The sequence below is a fragment of the Grampus griseus genome, assembly GCF_964374135.1.
Source record: "Grampus griseus genome assembly, chromosome: 8".
Classification (NCBI taxonomy): domain Eukaryota; kingdom Metazoa; phylum Chordata; class Mammalia; order Artiodactyla; family Delphinidae; genus Grampus; species Grampus griseus.
The window spans coordinates 19,633,348-19,654,350 of NC_139002.1; the positions used below are offsets into that span (position 1 = coordinate 19,633,348).

The 21,003-nt window shown below is 46.6% G+C and overlaps 1 protein-coding gene across 15 annotated transcripts in view; it reads right to left on the reverse strand.

The window, feature by feature from the left end:
* NCAM1 (neural cell adhesion molecule 1) overlaps positions 1-21,003 on the reverse strand; it is a 315,556-nt gene that overhangs the window by 59,495 nt on the left and 235,058 nt on the right. For 14 of the 15 annotated variants that reach the window (XM_082659898.1, XM_082659905.1, XM_082659897.1 and 11 more), the window contains exons 2-6: positions 5,098-5,172; positions 3,211-3,429; positions 2,041-2,184; positions 1,532-1,669; positions 109-226 (exon numbers count right to left, since the gene is read on the reverse strand). The exons of the other annotated variant lie outside the window; for it this stretch is intronic. In XM_082659898.1, coding sequence (XP_082516024.1) covers positions 109-226; positions 1,532-1,669; positions 2,041-2,184; positions 3,211-3,429; positions 5,098-5,172 — 694 coding nt within the window. The remainder of the gene's footprint in view (positions 1-108; positions 227-1,531; positions 1,670-2,040; positions 2,185-3,210; positions 3,430-5,097; positions 5,173-21,003) is intronic. 15 annotated transcript variants of the gene reach the window in all.

A 21,003-nucleotide genomic window follows, 5' to 3' on the forward strand; every position in this document is an offset into this window, starting at 1 on the left:
GCTCCCCAGCCGCCCACCCCTGTTCCCTCGGAACGCCAACACAGGACAGGCCCTGCAAGGTCTCCTTCTCCACTAGTTGGCGATAAAAAGCACGAGCCAGTTTCTTACTTTGTCCAGCTCATGGTGGGTTCTGGGAAGCCTTCGGCATCGCACACCAGGGTGACGGACTGGCCGAGGTTAGCGGTGGCGTTCACTATGCTCTGTCTGGCCTGGACGGTGGGCGGCACTGAAGGAAAGAAGGACTGTCAGGGGTGGCGGGGAAAACTTGGAAGGACCCGCTGGCCTGGAGAAGAGGCACTTCCGGGAGACCCCAGGTCAGACGGTCAAGAGTCCTGGGCAGCTGCACAGTTACTGTAAGGGATCTAAGTTCAGGTGTGCACTAAATAATTACCGTAAACTGGATCAATAATTCATCCACAAATGCACATTAGTACTTTTCAACAATACATAGTATTGTTATACATATAACAATATATAATATTGCTTTTCAATAATATAGATTTAGAAGCTATATTAGTATGTTTTGTTCATTTTACAATGGTATTCTATTTACAGTGGCTATTTATCATTATATATTTTCTTAATCAATGCATACCAGTCTTACAACTACCATGACTGATGGAACTTGACTTTCAAAAGGGGGCTCTTGGGCTTCCCTGGTGGCACAGTGGTTGAGAGTCCGCCTGCCGATGCAGGGGACACGGGTTCGTGCCCTGGTCCGGGAGGATCCCACATGCCGCGAAGCGGCTGGGCCCGTGAGCCATGGGCGCTGAGCCTGCGCGTCTGAAGCCTGTGCTCCGCAACGGGAGAGGCCGCAGCAGTGAGAGGCCTGCGTACCGCAAAAAAAAATAAAAGGGGGGGGGGCTCTTGATGTTGGAAAAAATTAAAAACTGCTGCTTCTAGTGATTAAATGGTTAATACCAATTTGAAATGCACCAGCTCACCAAAGAGCGACATTTCTCTGGGACTGTCACAAACAACCCTGTGCACAAACGATTTTTTACCAAAGGAACAAGAGGGGGAGAGTTTGGCAAAAAATATATATCCATATCCAAAGCAATTTAACCATGATTTACTTATTTTCTTAGTACTGACATTTCCTGTAAACATCTTGTAAATGTCAGATCGATTCCATGGGTGTGTTTGTTTGACACTGCAAATTAAGATTAATAAGCCCACGGACTAGGATTCTGACTGTTCTGAGGCCTGAATTTATTATAATATTTTCTTTGAAGACTGAACCAGGGGACTAACTTAACAGTTACAGTAACCTCAAGGACAGTGAAGGATGAATAAGAATTTACTAGTAAGCATGGGGCAAGTTTCTAGTGTTATAAGATAATGAAGGACATTCCAGAACCGCACTAAAAGTCCCCACAGTTGAGGGAGACCCAAAGACAAGTGTGTTTAAAAACAAACAAACAAACAAGACAAGGCAGAGGTTAGGGGTGGGCTGTGGGAAGGGGTGGACCCAGTTGCCACGGATGAGACAAGGTTGTACCCGTGGAGAAAGCAGAACAGATCTCCTCACCATTCACAATGACCTGAATGTCCTTGAAGTTGATCTCCCCACGTGCCAGGATCCTGCCTTCACAGCGGTAGGTGCCCTCATCGGTTTTCTTGATGCCCCGGATCTGGAGGTAGTTGTTGGTCAGGACTATGAATCGGACTAGAAGAGACAAGGTGCAGGTTCATCCAAGGATCAGTCAGAGGACTGGTACCTACAGGCAGGTGGCTGAGCCTTTCCTTCTGCCTGCTTTCAGGCTTATGGGGGCCGGGACCTGGGAGTGGGGAGAGGCTCTAAGCTGCAATAAGAAAATGTGGCCCTGGCTCCAACATAGAGCCAAGGGCAAAAGTCTATTGGAAATCTGTCTTTTTCCTTGGAGAGAAAGTCAAGTGCTTGAACATACAAGCTATAGACATGCAACCTTTGATCTGGAAACGACATGGGGTTTGGGGACACTGGAATCTGAGTTTGGGCTAGAACACCTCAGAAGCTGGTTCAGTGGCCCAGGGGAGAGGGCAGCTGCCAGGTCTCACCATCTTTTTTCAGGATGACATCTCGGCCTTTGTGTTTCCAGATGATGGTTGGGGGGAGGGAGCTGACCACATCGCACACAATCACGGCATCTTCCCCCTCCCTGAACTCCTGCGGGGTTGGCGCGTTCTTGAACATGAGCTTCTCTGGAAAAGGAACAAAAGGAGAGTGAGGGAAAACGGCTGGTTCTCCCACAAAGATCCCTTTTCACTGGCACCATACTGCTTGGATTCGAGTCCATATATACAGTGGTACCAAAGGGGGTCCGACCCATCGCTTGGCCAAAGATGCAGGCAGAGCATCTGGCACAAGAAGGGGAATATCTCACCCGTGTTCGGCAAATAGTGTCTATTCAAAGTGCTAAATTTATCACATGTTGTGCAGAAAAGGGTCTACAGAGGGGAAGGATTGTCTTTACCAAGGGTCTTCACCATGTGCGATGGAGCCAATGAAACACAGTGCACAGGTAAAATGAACTGGTAGGACATTTATTCTACAACTAATAGGAGGGGCCACCAGTCCTTCCTCGGTCTCTCACTCTGTCTGGCATCCCATCCCCAGCCTGTCTACAGCAGAAAGAATTTTGAAGAACGAAACAGAAGAAAAGCAGGCTTATGGCAATAAATACTGTGACAATCAGTACTGTTCCATTGGCTGTCACCCATCATTACCCTGGCCAACAGGACAGATGCATGATAACAAGGTAATGAGGTGCCAGTGGGAACTACCCGCTCTGAGTGGCACAGAGTGTTCAGATAATAACCCCACACACCCCACCGAGCCTTTGCACTCCATTACCAGCAGGAAAAAGTGAAATAAGAGGGGATAAGCTGAAGTGTACAACAGTCAGTCAGCCCTTGGGGAAGGGAGAGGGGAACCCACCCTAGTCCTCTGGGAATGGTGTAATTTCAGTTTAGAGAATGGAGGCCAGTGGGAGGTAGCTGTGACCAGCATGAACACAGTTGCGAGTTCGGAGCTGGCCGAGGATCATTTAAAAACGTACTGCAGCTCTTAGCTTGATGCAGAAAAGACTTAGGGAAAAGGAGGAAAGGGGCCCTGTCAAGCCCTCAGTGGGTCCTCTACTCCATTCCACTCTCTTTGCTACCCATGTGCCTTCCCAGACAAAGGAGGGAACAGGGAACACAGAAGAAGGAGAAGGGGGAGGATCTTACGGAAGATCTTCACATTAACCGTGGCCTCTGACTCGGTACCATCCTCTGCAGTGACCACGCACTTGTAAATGCCGGCATCATCGATGTTGGCATTGTAGATGGTGAGGGTGGAAGAAGAGTCATCGTTCCACACCACCGAGATCCGCTGCTGGTTCGGGGTGAGCTTTTCTCCGTTGGGGGAGAACCAGGAGACGTCTTTGTCTTTGGCATCTCCTGCCACTAAAGAGGAAGAGATTATTTTCAAAACGCTGATGCTGAAAAGACAACGACCTCTCCAGGGTGACAGTGGGTACTCAGTAAGAGCTACTAAGCAAGAGCTCATCAGGCTTGATGACAAGGGGGGGCGGGAATGACCGTTGATGTTGGTGGTTTCTGCGTTTAATTGTTACGTCTGTAACAGTATTTGGAAAGAACTCAACAAACACTGGTGCTGGTATTTCTCATAGTGGTCCCATCCCTAGTGAGGGAAGAGAAGAGATATTTATTGGGGACCCACTGTGTGCCAGGCACTAAGCTAGGAGCTTATAACCTCACAGAATGGGGGGCAAAGGGAGTTGTATAGCTGGGATCTGAGCTCAAGGCTAGCTGGTCTGAGCCAACTCATCAGCTTATTTTCCAGGGCTTAGATTACGGTCTCTTAAGTGCAAGATGAGACGCTGGCTAGTTTTGGAGTGTAGACTCCAACCACTTTCATTCCAGCATCTGTCTGCACAAACTGGCATGACTGTCATTTCAGCACTCCCGTCTCAGAGAGGCAAATGCATCTGCCTAAATGCTGCAAAGAAGGTAGCCAGCATTGCCTCTGCGTCCTTTCCCCAGGCACCTTGGGATACAGCTGCTGAGCTGTCCAGACGCTGAGCTGGAACAAGGGCTCTGGGATCCCCAGACATGGCTTTGTCCTGCCTCTCTGCACAGCACCCTTCCCCAGCCCACACCCCCCGCCCTGCAAAGATGCTTAGTGTGGAAATGAAGCAGCCTTCCTTTCAGGGCCCATCATGTTTTCAATAAATATCGCTATTTGCAAGATGCGCTCTGGGCTCCACGGCCGCACGTCCAGATCATTTCAATTGCTGTAATGAAGGCAAAGCTGGAAGGAACACATCCAGCGGCCACCAGTCGCCTCATCTGGGGCCAATCATGACAGCATTTCAAGGCCCCTCCCCGCCGAAAGCGACTTGCTCAATGCCAGTTTACACCTAGCTCAGCTCTTTCCTGGTCCTTTCATGTTCCAAATCCCAGGCATGTCACATACAGAGACTCCAAAGCCTCATAGGAAGCCTTTCCTCCACAGGACATTTACTGATAATTAGCTGAGCTGTGGAAAGGGAGGCATATTTTCTAAACAAAAGACAAGGACACCAGGTCCAACAAATTCTAAGCTCTGGTTGGGGCAATGGGACAGAATATTGGAATTCACTAGCGAGCTGGGAAACCCAGGGCACCTGTCCTCACAGCAAAGAGAGGTACTGGTACTCAGTTTTCTTTCAGGCACTCTTTAGGCCTTCTTGGATTTTCCTGCTCTGAGGGATTGTAATAATCCGTACACTGACCCACGGAAGCATTCTTTCTGCACCAGCCCTGCTCTCCAGTGTCATTCATGGGACTCTGGACGTACACAGCGCAGGGGGTCTGGGGGCTGTGCTGACTTCCCTAAGAAAATCCCTAGACCTCCTCCATCACGAAGCAGAAGTCCACACAGCACATTTCTCTGTCCTGGGTCAGCCTTGGTAAGGGAAGGAAGGAGCACTTCCCTGGCTCTCTGGTCACCCTGAGAGCCTGCCACAGGACCCAAGATTCCAGGCGTACTGCGATCGCTGGGTAGACACAGCCGCTGGCTCTGCTCTGAGGGGTGGGTTTCCTGAAATGCGGTGTGACACGGGCACTTGCCTTGGCATAGGAAGAATTTGGACTCTCCGACGCTGATTTCCCCTTGGCTGGGGACAATATCCACCTGCAGAGAAACTGGAAAAGACAATGTCCACTTTAGACACGCGTTTGGATTTCTGAGACAGAAACCAGAGCTCTGATTCAAAAACAGTCTCCCTGCTCACATCAAGAAAGAGTGAAGAGAGGTTGTCTGGGTTTTGAGAACTTGTTACCAGAGTTCCTCATGCCGAGGCCAGGAGTGGACAGGGTCCAGGCCATTCCCTGTGGAATGGGAATATCCTCTATCAGACAGTGCAGGGTCCCTTGGAAGATCTGGGGGTGACCTCTGCGCTAAAGGTTTCTGACCCTTTGAGAAGGCTCAGAGTCCTGCTCCAAAGAGCAGCACGTCTGGGATTCACGGCAACAGCAGCCCAGCCATTTCCATCAACCTGCAGCATCCCCACAGCTGTGTTAAGAGGGAAGCCTGCCGCTCCACAGCCCTGCACAGGGTTTCCTGCCACCTCCCCACGCCACGGAGCTTAACCACGACGGGGAAGGATTCAAGGTGAAGATCCAAGCTGATTTTGAAGCAGGGGATGCCAAACAAACGCTCACCTTACCTCACGACTATAGGACCAATACACCTCTTTGCATAAGAGGAGAGAGCAATCAAACATCGTCACCCCAAGTCGTCAGTCAACTCTTCTGAAATGCTGGAGTCTGTGCCCTACGGTCCCCTGAATCTCTTGGCCACTGCACTGCAATATTGGAATATCTATATGCTCCACTCCACCCATAAGACAAAATACATTGCACCAGATCTCACAGATTCCTGTATTCATGGAGTTCCTCGCTGATCTGCTTAGAGCAGATAACTGTTCTTCATGTAAATATACTTTTAGGGTAGGAAAAATGCTGTCATTCATTGGGATTCAACTGCCTTCTGCCTTTCCTCCTCTTAGGTGAAGTAAATCTGCAGGCTAAAAGCTAAGGGACCTTTGGTTCAATGCGTGTAGCTTCTCAAAGCCGGTACAAAGGAGGGGCCTGAACAAAATAGACCGAGTAATAGAGACTCAGCTAGCCATTCCTTCTAACAGCCATTTTCTCTTCACAGTAGAACTGAGGGAATGCTCGTTGCCATGGTGATAGCCTTGCAGAGCTGCTGTGGGTCTCAGTCTGCGCTCATTTGATGAAGAAGCAACCATGGTTGTGCTCAGTGGAACAGAGGGATCAAAGGGCCTGCTTGGGCGGGGAAGGGGGAGCATGGGGGCAACTCAGCTCTCAGGGGCGCAGCCTTCCTAACTGTCCTACAGACAAAGCAGCCCATGGAAAAACCCAGCAGAGGCTGCAGAGAAAGGGATGGTTCGGTGGGACAGGATCGGAACAGGGGAGGAGTCAGGGTAATGGTGAGGAATCGGGAACAGGCTGGGAGAGGATCCTGAGGGATCCACTGTGAGAATACGAAGTGGGAGTCCAGAGACTTCCAAATGCTGGTTCAAAAGAAATAGTATAGTAACTGAAGGGCAGCCTGTCTCTCCCTCAGTCAGTTTGCTGCTGATGACTCATTGGGGCCCGAGAATGGAATTCTTCCTGAGAACCGTGAAATGTCTTCCCCTACCTTTCCTGAATTTCACCCATAGTGCACAGAGCTGCAGTGGAATACAATGCCGGGGCCACGGCACCCGGGGGGCAGGAGTGCCCGGCGGTGGCAGGTTTCTCCCATCACTCTCTTCTGGATGGAATCAGGGCCACTGAGTTCTAACCTGAGGGAGCCAAAGGGGTCCGAACCATCACTATGTCCCGCCTCCTGATTTTCCAGGTCAGAAAAGAGAGGTAAAGTGACTTCCCTAAGGTCACATCTAATGAGGACCAGGGTGGCCCCAGAGCCCAGGCCACCTGGTTCCCAGGTAAGTGTTCTTTCCATTACGTAAGGCTGTCTCTACGAGTAGGGGATACAATGTTTCCACTCAGTTTAACAGATAATCCTGCCAAGCTGAGGCACTACCTTCAGATGCACGTCCCCTAAGAGAACAGAGCAAGCCCGCAGTATTTGGGGGAGTGCGGGGCCTTATAGAGGGGGCTACAGGCCAGGGCCATCCATCTTGAGGCCAACCAGGACCTTTGCAACCCCTGCCTGTGGCTCACGTTCCATGCAACAACAGGCCTGTGAAGCCCAGAAGCTGCGCCGATGCCATCTGTCACCTAAGTGATGGTCCTTTCTGGAGTTTACTGGGGCATTCTTTAGAGAATTACAGGCATATTTCTGCCTGGAAAGTTCACTGGCCCATATGCTGTGTATTAGCAGCCAGCTATAGCATATGGATCCTGTTACTCTCACAGAGCCCTTACTGCTTTGAGAAGGATTTTCTTATCCCAAGTGAAAAAACAGCCTTCATTTTTTTTCAGCTCTTTTCAAACAGAACATGACTCTCAAGAGGGAGGAGAACACGGCAAGGCTGAAAAGTTTCCATACTCAAATGTGGCCAGTATCTATCTTTGGGCCAAGGAGAGAAGTGAGAAATGAGAATTCCAAAGGAAGTCCCGGCTTCACCAGATCCCACGCACACATTTATCATCACAGAGATTTTTTAAAGAAGAGATATCCATTTAGACGCCTGACCTTTTGCACACATGGAAAAGATAGTGATTTCTCCTTCTAGACGCCAGTCAAAGCCAGGTCAGAGGAGCCCCAGACTCTCTGAAAAGTCAACGCTTGGATGTTTTCCACCGAAGCACAATGGCTGATTATTCTTCCCCAAATGCAAAACCTTGAATTATTAGGTTTAATAACGGTAAGTGGAAATCCTGCTCTAAACCCCAAACTCTTTCCCTTTACTTCTTGTGGCCTTTTCCTTTATTACTGTATTAGTCCTCTCACTGCTCCCAATAAAAATTCCTGCCTCGACTTTCACCTTTCTCCAGTCGCAAATATAACTGAAATTTCCTCACCAGGCCTACCTCGGACCCTTTAAAGCAACTATGAAAACACTCCTCCCAGAAAAAGTATCTCATTTCTTGCTTTGCAGAAACATGCTCTGCAGAAACATGGTGTGTCATCTTAGATGCATCCAAAACACATGCTTATAAACACAGGTAGTTGGACCTGGCTGGGACCCAAGGGCAGGCTTTCAGTGTCCTCCCATAAGGACTCATCCCCAAGGCCTCTGGCAGCCAGGTCACACCTTCTGGTTTACAAAGCACACTTCGTTCCTTCAACTGAGGCTCACGACAATTCTGGGGTATAAAAAGGCTAATACTCTAGTCCCCATTCTACAAAACAGGGAATCAAAACTCAGGGAAATGAAATAACTTGCCCAGGGCGACTCAGCTAATAAGTAGTAAAATCAAGATTAAAAGTCATCTAATTTTAAGGCTCCAGCTCTTCCTCCTGCACTCCATAACTACCACTAATCTTTTCTTGGCCTCTTAATGGGCTCGTTATTGTTATTACCTATTAGTTACCATTTGCTCTCTTTCTAAATTATGGGCTAGAAAGAGCAGAGTGTACAAACATCTTATTATCAAGTTGCTGCCATCATTTCTACTCTAGTTAATTATAACTGGCCTCTCTGTTCACAGATAACCATAGCATTATAATTCCCATTTTACAGATGGGGAAGTGGAGGCTCAGAGCCCTAAGTAATGGTAATAGTGGGGTCAAGATTCAAAGCCAGGCCAAATGCATCCAAAGCCCCAGCCATTTCTCCCACACTGTTCTATCCCTTGTGAACACACAGAAAAAGCTTCTCTTGAGAATGGAATGAGTCCCTCCTCCATGTCTCATTTATAAAGTAAAATAACTCCATGAGAGATGTATATGTTTCAAAATGTGTTTTCTACTTAAATGTATTTTTTAAAAAGTAATGCCTTGTTCTGAAAGATACGCCAACTTGTTTAGCAAACAGCTTCAGGTTGAGGTAGAAGTTTTGTGATTCCCAACTCCCTAGCAGAAGTAAGCTGTAAGTCTTAGTTGCTGAGAAAAAGGAATTAAAATTTCAGTTCTAAAGGTGCTAAGGCACTTATCAGAAGAGGTGGGATCTTACCAAAGCAGAGCAACAGAAAAAAATTATTCTGATTTCAAAAAGGAACTCATAGATTTCATCTGAGTCAGGAACTTCTTGCAGCAGTTTAATTTTACTGTTCTTTTCAGATTCTTATGTGCTTGAGGAAGTAGGAGCTGAAAGCAGAAATTGAGCCCAGGTCTCTCCCATAGCTAATTGACAGTACTTTCTTGTTGAATGGTTATAAAGACACTGGTTCCTGAGGAAGGCAGACTGCAGAGATGCAGCAGGCCCAGGGCCAAGGTAGGTGCACCTGAGGACCATGTTCTGGTCACCAATTTAAGAGATGGGTGAACGACAGAATCAGATCAATGACTATGCATCAGATAAAGAGATTTTCCAAAACCTATTTAATAACGGCTAAGGATTTTTGAAAAAGGCATCGAAGTCTAGTTCTATATTTATTTTCTCAGCTATTGTTCTAGAAATGAGCCTTAAATATCACTATATTTAACCACTTTAATGAGACTTATTTTTTATTTTTCAAAGTATACTAAAGTGTCTTCCATTTGACGGTTCTGTGGGAAATCCAGATGTTGGAACCAGAAGTGTGATAACCGAGGCACCCCCGCTTGCCTAGACAGTCTGCTCTCATTGTTAGCAAAGTACTCGAGGGAAGATAAAGGGCAACTTCATTGATAAACCAAAGAAACGCAATGAATGTAAAACTGAGACTCAAATGGCAGTCCTGTAGCGTGGGGAAGGCCATGGACTCTGGGCCAGCCCTCAGCTCTACCACTTACTAACCAAGTGTAATCCTGGCCAAGTTATTTAACCTCTTGGTGCCTTTTTCCTAATGTGTAAAACAGGGAAAAACAGAACCCTTATCATAGGGCTGTTGGAAAGATTAAATGAATTAATACATGTACACTAGTCTCTGGCACATAATATGCATTTTATACTTGTTGTGTATTATTATTATTAATAAGCCTCTATCAACAACACTTCCCAAGGAAATTATTTTGGTTACTATTTTTGAGAGAAGCTATGTTTCCCTTTATGGTGTTAAATAAAGTCAACTTCCTGAATGATCCATGTGTTGGTCAGGTGGACCGATTCCACTCTCCACATTACTTGAAGATATTTAACTTGCCTGTCAGAACTTTATTGGTATAAAAGATGACTGAATTCAAAGCCAAATAAACAATAATGTAGGCACTCTAGCCAAGTCACTTCACCTCAGTTTTCTCATCTGTAAAATGGGGATGATAATAAAACTGAGGTCTTGTGGTTGGACTGTCTCACGGTTAAGAAGTCAGGATCTAGAGTCAGAGAGGCCTGGGTCCAAATTCCAGCTCAGATACGTAGTAACTGAGTTCTCATGAGAGTTTCAGGACCTGTGATTCCACATTTGTAAATGGACATAACAACTCAATCAATCTCGCAGGGATGTTGAGATGATATGGAGAAGTGATGTATGTAAAGTTCCAAACACAAGGTCAGGCTGTGCTGGTTGTCTTTTAAATGATAGCACATACATGATAGTACTTTGAACTCACACACACACATACACCCCCCCCCCAAAACAAACAAAATCCCCAATAATGCTTGTAATGAGAATGAGGTAGCAGGAACCTCTTGTAGACTACTGGATTCAGCTGTCCAAAATCTATTAAGGTGTGTGTGTGTGTGTGTTTATCTGTGTGTATGTATGGGAACATCCACTGAAAGCATAGATAACAGTGTGTGTGTGTGTGTGTGTGTGTGTGTGTATGAATAGAATAATTCAACTTGTCAGATTGCTACCATTGCACGAAGCAGCTGGACATAGGTAACTTTTCTCATTTTGGGAGAGAAAAATGAATAAACAATTAAGGATGACAAAGGAGTTTCACCCATTCTTGACATGTGAGTCTCACAATTCTGGCCTGAGCTACTGTTGACAGCAGCTGGGTAGGAGAAAACGAGGTGGACTGTTTTACTTTCAAACATTAACCCAAAAGTTATATGTCAGTTTAAAGGAACTATAACATATATGCTTAGAGATTTTGGCTTCTGGTTCTGTATAATGGCATCATAACGGAAGACCATATTCTGATTGCCACTGGAAGCATCCTCCTTGTCTAAAGCTAGTTCATAGCAACAACCAAAATCAACTAAGAGTCATACTCAGGGCTGCCAGTCTCTTGGTCAGCCTAGCTAGGGCCCCATCTATGTACATGCTGGGAATCCTATGTAATTCCCATTTAAACCTAAACACCCAGAAATCATCTAGCTAGGGTTTCTAAGCCAACTGAGACAAGTTATGACCAAACCCTTGGGAAACCCTCTGTGTGTAGTCCTCACAGGACCCTGGGCCCCTGGCTTCTCCCAGTACATCAGCCAGCCTAGAGAGTGAAGGAAGCCCTCAAGAAAGCTGTGGTCGGGCTTCCCTGGTGGCGCAGTGGTTGAGAGTCCGCCTGCCGATGCAGGGGGCACGGGTTCGTGCCCCGGTCCGGGAGGATCCCACATGCCGCAGAGCGGCTGGGCCCGTGAGCCATGGCCGCTGAGCCTGCGCGTCCGGAGCCTGTGCTCTGCAACGGGAGAGGCCACAACAGTGAGAGGCCCGCGTACCACAAAAAAAAAAAAAAGAAAGCTGTGGTCTTCCCTGGTTGACAACACCAGCACCAGCAGACTTGCAAGAGCAGAACTCAAGACTGGAGAGGGAAGGGAAGGGGGCTCTTGGTGGTGGTGGTGGTGGGTCCATGGTTTATGCCTTTTGAATGGAGAAACCAGAGCTTCTATATGAAGACAAACCATACAGAGAAGCTGTAGATAAGATACAGACTTTTCTAAACCAAACTCACTTAGTTCATATACCAAGCAGGTTTCCAAAGCCTATCATTTTAATAAAGCCATCAAAACTGGACAATGTCTCATTACAAAACTGATGCAATGACAATTCCTGGTGAAAATTCTCTTTAACCTCCTCAAATCTCAGGACTCTTCCAGAGTGATGGGGGGAGGTACGCAGAAGGTGAATACGGCTTCAGAATTCTTCAGCTTTCTATGCAATATGATAACATAGTTGATATTATAGTATTATGCTAAGGAAGAAAAAGTATTGAGCGTCACTACACAACTGAGGCCTAGATGGTTAATCTGATATCCTGTTACCCCAAATAAACTATCCTATGAAATTCTGGTAGCCAAACAACAGAAACCAACTTGCTAGAAGCAGGAGGCTCTATTTCTTAGCATAATAAATTATATGAGCTGCTGGGAATCAGGAATAACTGGGTTCTGGCCCTGTTCCACAGGGCTGGCTTCACATCAGAACACACAACCAAGGCAGATAACGGCTTCAGCTCTCTTGGCCTCCTGAGTTCCCTGGGTCAAATTAACATTTCATTAGTTCTGATCAGATGGCTTAGTTTTATAGAACTAAATCAGTGGTTTCAAACCGTGGTTGTTGTCCCCATGAACTACTTAGAAGCTAGAAAACTTGACTAATGTCACACAGTGTCCTCGTGCTTCTGGTTATAAGACAAGAAGATCTACGTGGTGGTTTGATCTGCTCAGATGTGATAGATTCACGCTATCCCCCAGGCTGTCACTCCCACAGCTAACCCCACCCCCAGAAAGTACACAGTTCCTACTAGGAGCACTCTAGAGCATCTTGTAACAGGGAGTCAGAAGAAATGACTCAAAGGGATATTAGTCGAGCACGACCCAAACAAATTCCACACCACACCCCCAGATCAGACGCAGGAGAGAAGCCAGCCGAACTCTGATGAAAGGAGCTGGTTGGTTTGCTTGTTTTTATAGAGGATCATAAAGGAAGGAGACGCATTGAAGAATTTACTTAATTTTTTTTTTTCCCCAAAGCAGCAATAAAGTCAGAAGGAGTCCCATAGAGCCTCAAAAGGGCCAGATTCCAGGCCAGGAGTGAAATCCTTTCAGAGTGGGCATTCGTACTGTCTCCTATAGTCCACAAGGGGTGAAGGCAGGAATGTTCCACAGCCTCCACCCAGGGGAGCACCCAGCTGACGGCATGAGTGTGTACCAAGAGGCGGCAAATGTGGACTCGTTACACCCTGACTTCTGTCTTCTACTCTGTTGGATTGATTCATAGCCAGCGTTTTAGAGCTAACATTTAGTAACAAAGAAGGTTAGCGCTGGGGGGACCTGACATATAATCTCCAACCCCTTCATTTCACAGATGGGAAACACAGGATCAGAAGTCTAGGGTCCCTGCCGCAAAGTTCAGGAGCCACGAGGGTGGGCCCAGGTGCTGACTGCTGACTTGAGGCCTCTTCTTGCTTCTGTGTCTCATTTGCTTTGTGTGTTCCCAGTAGCTATTTTGCCAACTGTTTCCTCTTGCCTGGTTTGCCCTGGTCTCACCTCTGTCCCCAAAGAGCAAGAGTCATCACTTGGAGAGACTGGCTCTATTACGTGCAGGTAGAAAAGCTGGACAAACAGCTGGTGGTCTACCTTCCTGTCTGAAGCCCATTAAAATATCTGGTGCTGCCAACACCAGCCCACTTTTTAACAGAAGCTCTGGTTCCCTGCTTCCTTTTCATAATCTTTCTTTAAATAAATTTATTTATTTTTTTCTGTGTTGGGTCTTTGTTGCTGTGCACAGGCTTTCTCTAGTTGTGGCGAGCAGGGGTTACTCTTTGTTGCGGTGCGTGGGCTTCTCATTGTGGTGGCTTCTCTTGTTGCAGAGTATGGGCTCTAGGCATGTGGGCTTCAGTAGTTGTAGCATGTGCGCTCAGTAGTTGTGGCTCGCGGGCTCTAGAGTGCAGGCTCAGTAGTTGTAGCCCGCGGGCTTAGCTGCTCTGTGGCATGTGGGATCTTCCCGGACCAGGGCTTGAACCCGTGTCCCCTGCATTGGCAGGCGGATTCTTATCCACTGCGCCACCAGGGAAGTACCCCCTGCTTCCTTTTCAGACTGTCCTTCCTGCTGTTTCCCTTTTCCTGGCAGACTGACTGCCAGCCAGCACTTTGCCTGAAGCTGAATTATCGAAACATAGGGCAAGGATGCAAATAGGTGTTTGGAACTCAGCTAAGCTTCTCTAGATAAACAACATAAAATGTATCAACCTGCCCCGATAACCCAGGCCTTCTTAGTAAACGGCTGTGTGCGCTTTGATAGCTGCCAGGATGCCCCTGGCAATGTTTCCTTAGGTCTGCTCTTCTGAAACCTTGCCTTGACAAAATGACTCATCCAACTTCTCTTCTTCCGGCTACAAAAAGGTACTGATACAAGGCGGATGGTTTCTCTCCCTCCCAACAGCTTTTGCCAACATGGCAAGAAGTTGGAATTATATCTTCCAATATTTGTCCAGCTGTTGTTTGCAGATGTTATATTCTTTACACCCAGAAAATAGAAATTTAGAGAATGCTGGCATGCAACTTCATCCAGAGAATTTCAAATCCTGCCCGTGTCTTTCAAAAATGTCTTATGTGATCATAGCTTTAAGCACATCTGGGCTATTGAAGATACAAAGGCTTATAATCTCTTAAACAACCAGTGCAAAGAATTGTTAAATTTAGTTTCTGTCAAGTGAAAAAATCACACTCTCAAACCAAGATATATTGTTTATATAGAGAGAGTGATTATTTTGTGCCAGTGCCTGTCCTAAGCACTTCATTGAGTTCAAGTAATCCTCATAACAACCCTATGAGATAGGTACTATTATTATCCTATTTGACAGATGAAGGAACTTAAGAACTGAAAGGGTAACTAATGGCCCAAGGTCACAAAGCTAGTAAGAGGTAGAGCCGAGATTTGAACCCCAGGCAGATCCAGCCCCATGGCCCTTGATCTTAAGTAGGTATTAAAATTGGTTTCAAAAACCCTGAGAAAACCATAATTCAAAAAGAGTCATGTACCAAAATGTTCATTGCAGCTCTATTTACAATAGCCCGGAGATGGAAGCAACCTAAGTGTCCATCATCGGATGAATGAATAAAGAAGATGTGGCACATATATACAATGGAATATTACTCAGCCATAAAAAGAAACGAAATTGAGCTATTTGTAATGAGGTGGATAGACCTAGAGTCTGTCATACAGAGTGAAGTAAGTCAGAAAGAGAAAGACAAATACCGTATGCTAACACATATATATGGAATTTAAGAAAAAAAAATGTCATGAAGAACCTAGGGGTAAGACAGGAGTAAAGACACAGACCTACTAGAGAATGGACTTGAGGATATGGGGAGGGGGAAGGGTAAGCTGTGACAAAGCGAGAGAGAGGCATGGACATATATACACTACCAAACGTAAGGTAGATAGCTAGTGGGAAGCAGCCGCATAGAACAGGGAGATCAGTTCGGTGCTTTGTGACCACCTAGAGGGGTGGGATAGGGAGGGTGGGAGGGAGGGAGACGCAAGAGGGAAGAGATATGGGAACATATGTATATGTATAACTGATTCACTTTGTTATAAAGCAGAAACTAACACACCATTGTAAAGCAATTATACTCCAATAAAGATGTAAAAAAACCAAACAGTCAACTTTCGTGAAAAAGGGGTTGCTCTTGTGCTGGATGAACTGGGAGACAAGTACATAAGTAGAGAAAAACACCATCTACTCTTGGATGTACTGATTCTGAACAGGGGCTGGAAACAGGTTGCTTGAATTCTGAGCCCGCCACACCACACGCCTCTCCCTGCTGCAGCCCTGCCTTTGCCCCTGAACTGAATCCTTCTAGCCCCTCTGCTTGCCACCAATGGGTCTGGCCTCGATGTATCCGGCAGCCACCAGAGCTCAGTATCAGTGGTGGCCACCAGCAGGGATCAAGCAGAGGCTGTAAGTGGGACTTTCCCATCTATGGGTCACTGCTGAACCCCCAATTTGGATCTGGATAAGCCGTATCATGCTTTATTAAAATGTGAGTGTTAGGGCTTCCCTGGCAGCGCAGTGGTTGAGAGTCCGCCTGCCGATGCAGGGGACACGGGTTCGTGCCCCGGTCCGGGAAGATCCCACATGCCGCGGAGCGGCTGGGCCCGTGAGCCATGGCCGCTGAGCCTGCGTGTCCGGATCCTGTGCTCCGCAACGGGAGAGGCCACAACAGTGAGAGGCCCACGTACCGCAAAAAAAAACAAAACCAAAAAAATGTGAGTGTTAGAATTATTCTTTGCCGACACAAGTTGTGACTGGCTCTTCGCTCCTCTGCAGGGTGTGCATCTGAACCGGATTAGTCATGCAGCTCCTCGGCCAGTGTTCTCTCAAAGCACTCACTCTCCTTAAGAGGCCATCTGGAGAGCACCATGGTAAAGAGATTCTTATTAGAGGTCACAATCTCTTCTGCAGGACAGAGAGTCCATTCCCTATTCCCTTGGCCACTGTCACCCCTCATCAGACAGTACCTGACCTGTTGATTAATACATAGAACCATATTACACAAAATTTTGAAGGAGATAGAACAGAAGAAAACTCAGCCACTTAATAATCATTTTACAAATAGTATATCCGTTATCTGGGAAATAATTGTATTACTTTCTTGAATTAGTGAACAAAAAAGAAAGCTGTCACTGGCACCATTAATTAGGGTAAGAGCTGAAATGCCATATCTGTCACTATGGCTTACCAGGAACTTAGAAGTGCGAGCAGCCCCAGCCCAGGTGGGGTGGCGGAGGGGCAGCGGCAGACGGTGGCCGTGGGGTGGTCCTGGCACATCTGAAGTACATCCTGGTTCTGAGTCTGTGGTACTACATCTGCCAACCTTAGGATCCATCCATCCATACAATTACAGAACATTACTTTCTGATTTTCAGTTAAAAAGTCCTTTGGCTACATTTGTGGCCTCCTTCTGTCTTCACACAGTGTGATTTCAGGGACCCAGAAGAGCCCCCAGGGATTCTCCCAGCCCAGGCTGGTGACTGACACGACGTTTTCATTCTTGGTACTTCTACCTTCTGCTGTGTGTGCCTACTGACAGCCAGCAACTCTACATTGCTATCAGTCTTTCCAAGTTATAATGAATCAATGATGTGGACAGAGTTTGTTGGAGGGCTGGGAAAATGGTCTGCTGGGTAGGAACAGGGAGTTTGGGATAAAAAACAGCCAAACACGTAACATTCCCCCTCATCTTGGTAGCTGAGACCTTCCATGTGTGTTAATTATGCTCCTTTCTTGCCCATGATAATGCTACAACCCTAAAGAACTGCCAGTAAGTCATACACATTCAATATGGAGTGAGCCCATTATGATATATCCCTTACAGTTCTTTTGTTTGGGTTTTGTTTTTGTAGTAGGGTTTTTATTTGAGCAACCATCACTAAATTCTTTCATTATTCACTTAGACTCCTTCCCTCGCCCAATCCAAACCCAACTGTCCTTGACAAACTCACTTTGCTTTATCCAATAGGCAGGAGAGCCTTTGAATCCCAGTCTAAGAAATCAAAGACAGAAAGATTAAAGGGAGTCCCCCCCCATGGCACCATGTCGTAATGGGCTTATCAAAGCCCATTTCAAGTTCAAGGACTGAAATGAGTGGGATCCCAAGGAGCCAGTTCAAAGGTCAGAGGCAAGTATGATGCTCACCCGTGAGAAACAAACACAAACCCATCTCATCTGATGGTGGCAGAATCTTTTTGGAAGGATTTCACAAAGGCAATGTTTCTTAACTTCCCCTTCAAGGTGACAAACTCTAGTTCTATGAGCAACTTTAAAACCAAGTAACTAAACCATTATTCCTGAATCCATATCTAAATAAAAAGGAAAAACCTGCCAAGAGACAAATTCTCTTTAGGGGAGGTTTATGGGAAACTTCCTCTCAACTTCAGGAGACCAAACCCCTTTCCTGGCAATGGGGATTTAGTGTCCACTGTGATTCCTGCCTGCTGGTTCCAGTACCAAGTCTAACTAAGGGACTTGGGCAGGGCACAGGGGAGAAAATGTGCACACACACACACACGCACACACTCACACTCCTTCCTCACATTGTGCTCCTGGACAGCAAATTCCCCTTGGGAACTAACTTTTGAACTTTCAAGATGATGTTAAGTCACAGTGACCAGGTAAAACTGGATTCCTTAAACTCAGGTCACCGACCACTGAATTTACAGTCAGTCTCCTCAGTGGCTAAACTTGCGAGTGGAAACGTTCGTTTCTACTCCAAACTGGACTGACAGCTACAATCCCGAGGAGCCCTAACACTAGTGGCGATCTGCACATATTTAAATTGGCAGAGCTCACACACGATGATGCTGTTTCGTGTTGCGTGTAACTTTTAGTTTTCTTACGTCCCCACCAGAAACTCCCAAAACAAACTCCGTGCTGCAGGGCTTTAACGGTGCAGACAGACAAGGCTGGAACCGTGGCTGCCTTAGAAGCAACAGTGCGTCTGTCTGCCGTCAGGATGACTAGGTCGTCCTGGGGGTAACTCAGCAGGTCTCTTAGCACCGTGGATCGTGACAGAATGGGCCACTCATTTCTCATGGACCGGGGTCTCCCCAACAGGCTTATCTTTTGTGTAATGGAGTCCCTGCCTTATTCCCCTCTCATCGTCTCTCTCCCCATCCCACCCCCAATTCTCAGGGTTGGCCTTCTGAATATTTCCATCAGACAGACAGACAGAAATCCTACACACCCAACGACAGCAACAAACTTTGGCCAAATAGAAAAAGCACGGATACATATGGATAGATAGCCCTCACGTTTGCATTATACCTTATTTTGTAACAAGGCCTTTATTTCTATAAACAAGTCATAGCTGTCAGCCTCACTATTGGGCCTTTAAAGGTGCCAGTATCTTATAAGAAAGCTATTAAACAGTAACAACCTGACAACCAAGTCTCCTAAAGAGACAGAATCACCAGAATAAATGGCTATAGAGCAAAAAGAGCTCACAATCCCAGCAGCACTCCCTAAACTCCTGTGGGGGCAAAGAGTCCACGTCTGAATTTCATCCTGCTCTCTGGAGGTATAAGCGATTACTCCCTCTTCCTCTTTTCTGTTATGGGGTCTACCCATAGATTTACATTTCATGAAGCATTTCTCACTGAGTCCGTTCAGGCCAGATGACACAATTTGAATAGTCTACAAGATATTACCAACACACACACACACACACACACACACACACACACACACACCCCAAGATCCCCAGTCTGCACAATGTCAGTCTCAAAAGCCACTGAACTGTGAGTTACACGCCTGCTTCCTATGTAAGGCGAGGTGATGGTAACACCTCAGCTTTTCCCCAAACTTCTAGGTAGCTTTTAAAGCTGGAAAAACAAAACAAAAACAAAACCTACCACATCAAAGACTCCTTGACTTCTATATCATCCTTTTTCACTGAACCCTTGCGGCGAGGGTATTAAGTGACCAAAATGGGCTCAAGTCTCGGGTTGGCCTTTGTCTTAGACCAAGACTTTTGTAACATCACAAGAGAGAATGACCCAGAGACCAAGATCTGAAATCAAGGGTACTGGGTCCAGTTTCCCCACAGGAAAGTCTGCTGAGTCTGACTTATTCCTGCCTCTTAGCGAAAGGCCTTGCTATACAGCTCAGAGATGGGGAACTCCCTGAGAGGCCAGGTGCCAGAGGCAGAGCCTCAAAGGTGAGAACGGGTCAAAGAAAAGAGCTGAGAACTGCAGTCGAGAAGAAAAGTGCCTTCAGGGGAGAGAAAAGAGATGGAACTAACTGGATGACGTATTAGTGCAGTGTAGCAAAGGCCTCGAAAGAGCCTCAGGAAGCAGCCACCCTACATGCTGATTCTTCTGCTTCTCACAGCCTTCCAGAAACCACCAACTGTGATGTAAGCTTCACAACCATGCCCTGCGTGAGCAGTCCCCTTCCTCCTGCTGTGTGCTCTGGACTCGGAGGCCATGCTGGGACCTTCCGGGAGACCCCAACTATGGGCACAGAGGACTGGCACAAACCAGACTGCACGGAGCGCACGATGTTCCCTTACACTCTGCAAAAAGTGACACTGCTGGATTCTTTTCTTCCAGGGAAAATCAATCAGGACCACAGGAGGGCTGATCCAGGGCTATCCTGGTCTTAACTGTTAAAATCTGGCCCCAGGATCCTCTAAGCCCATGGAAACCATGACAGAAGGGATCTAGAGGTGTAGAGGTGTGCAGGTCAGTCCCTCCTCCCTGTCTCCATAGCAACTAGCTGGCGCCTCCGTCACAGCCTCACTGTGTTATAATGTAGTAGCACCTGTTTCAATGATTGAACTCCGTAAGGACTGAGCCTTTGCATCTTCAGTGCTCAGCACACAGTCTGCCTTAAGTGATGTGCTGAATTAACTAAAGATCCTTTTTTTTTTTTGCGTTACGCGGGCCTCTCACTGTTGTGGCCTCTCCCGTTGCGGAGCACAGGCTTGGGACGCGCAGGTCTTTTCTGAGGTTCACATGAGTCTAATGGTTCTGAAATGCATGGGATGCAGGAGTGCAGGCCCTGGAATAGTATCAGGTTACCTGCTTAAGAATCACCTGGATGCTTGTGAAAAATAGATTTCCTTACTGCACCCCTAAAGATACTGATTCCATACCTGCGTTGGGGCCTTGCGATTTTAATTTTAAAACGCTCCTCAGATGATTTTGACATGTAGCCTAGTGAAGATTCTCTGGCCTAGTCAATAATCTACCTGGCATAACTGATGAATTGCAAACGATACTGAACCCACCTAAACTCTTCTAGGCCCTGCCTGAAGTTTTTGATTTTTATAACCATTCTTATGTTGTCCTGCTACCTGGCCATTTATCACATTAAGCAATGTGACACAGCTCTGCAGAAAGTCCTATTTCATGCATGTCTTTTCAAGTTTGTCACATTAGTACTTTAGGAAGTATAACCCTATGCTCAAAACCAATATACAAGTAAACATCATGTTTTTCTAAGAGCAGATATGCCTTGCAATCAAAATGGATATAATAATAAAGGACAGGAAATTACAACTGGGTACCACTGTCCTTAACGTG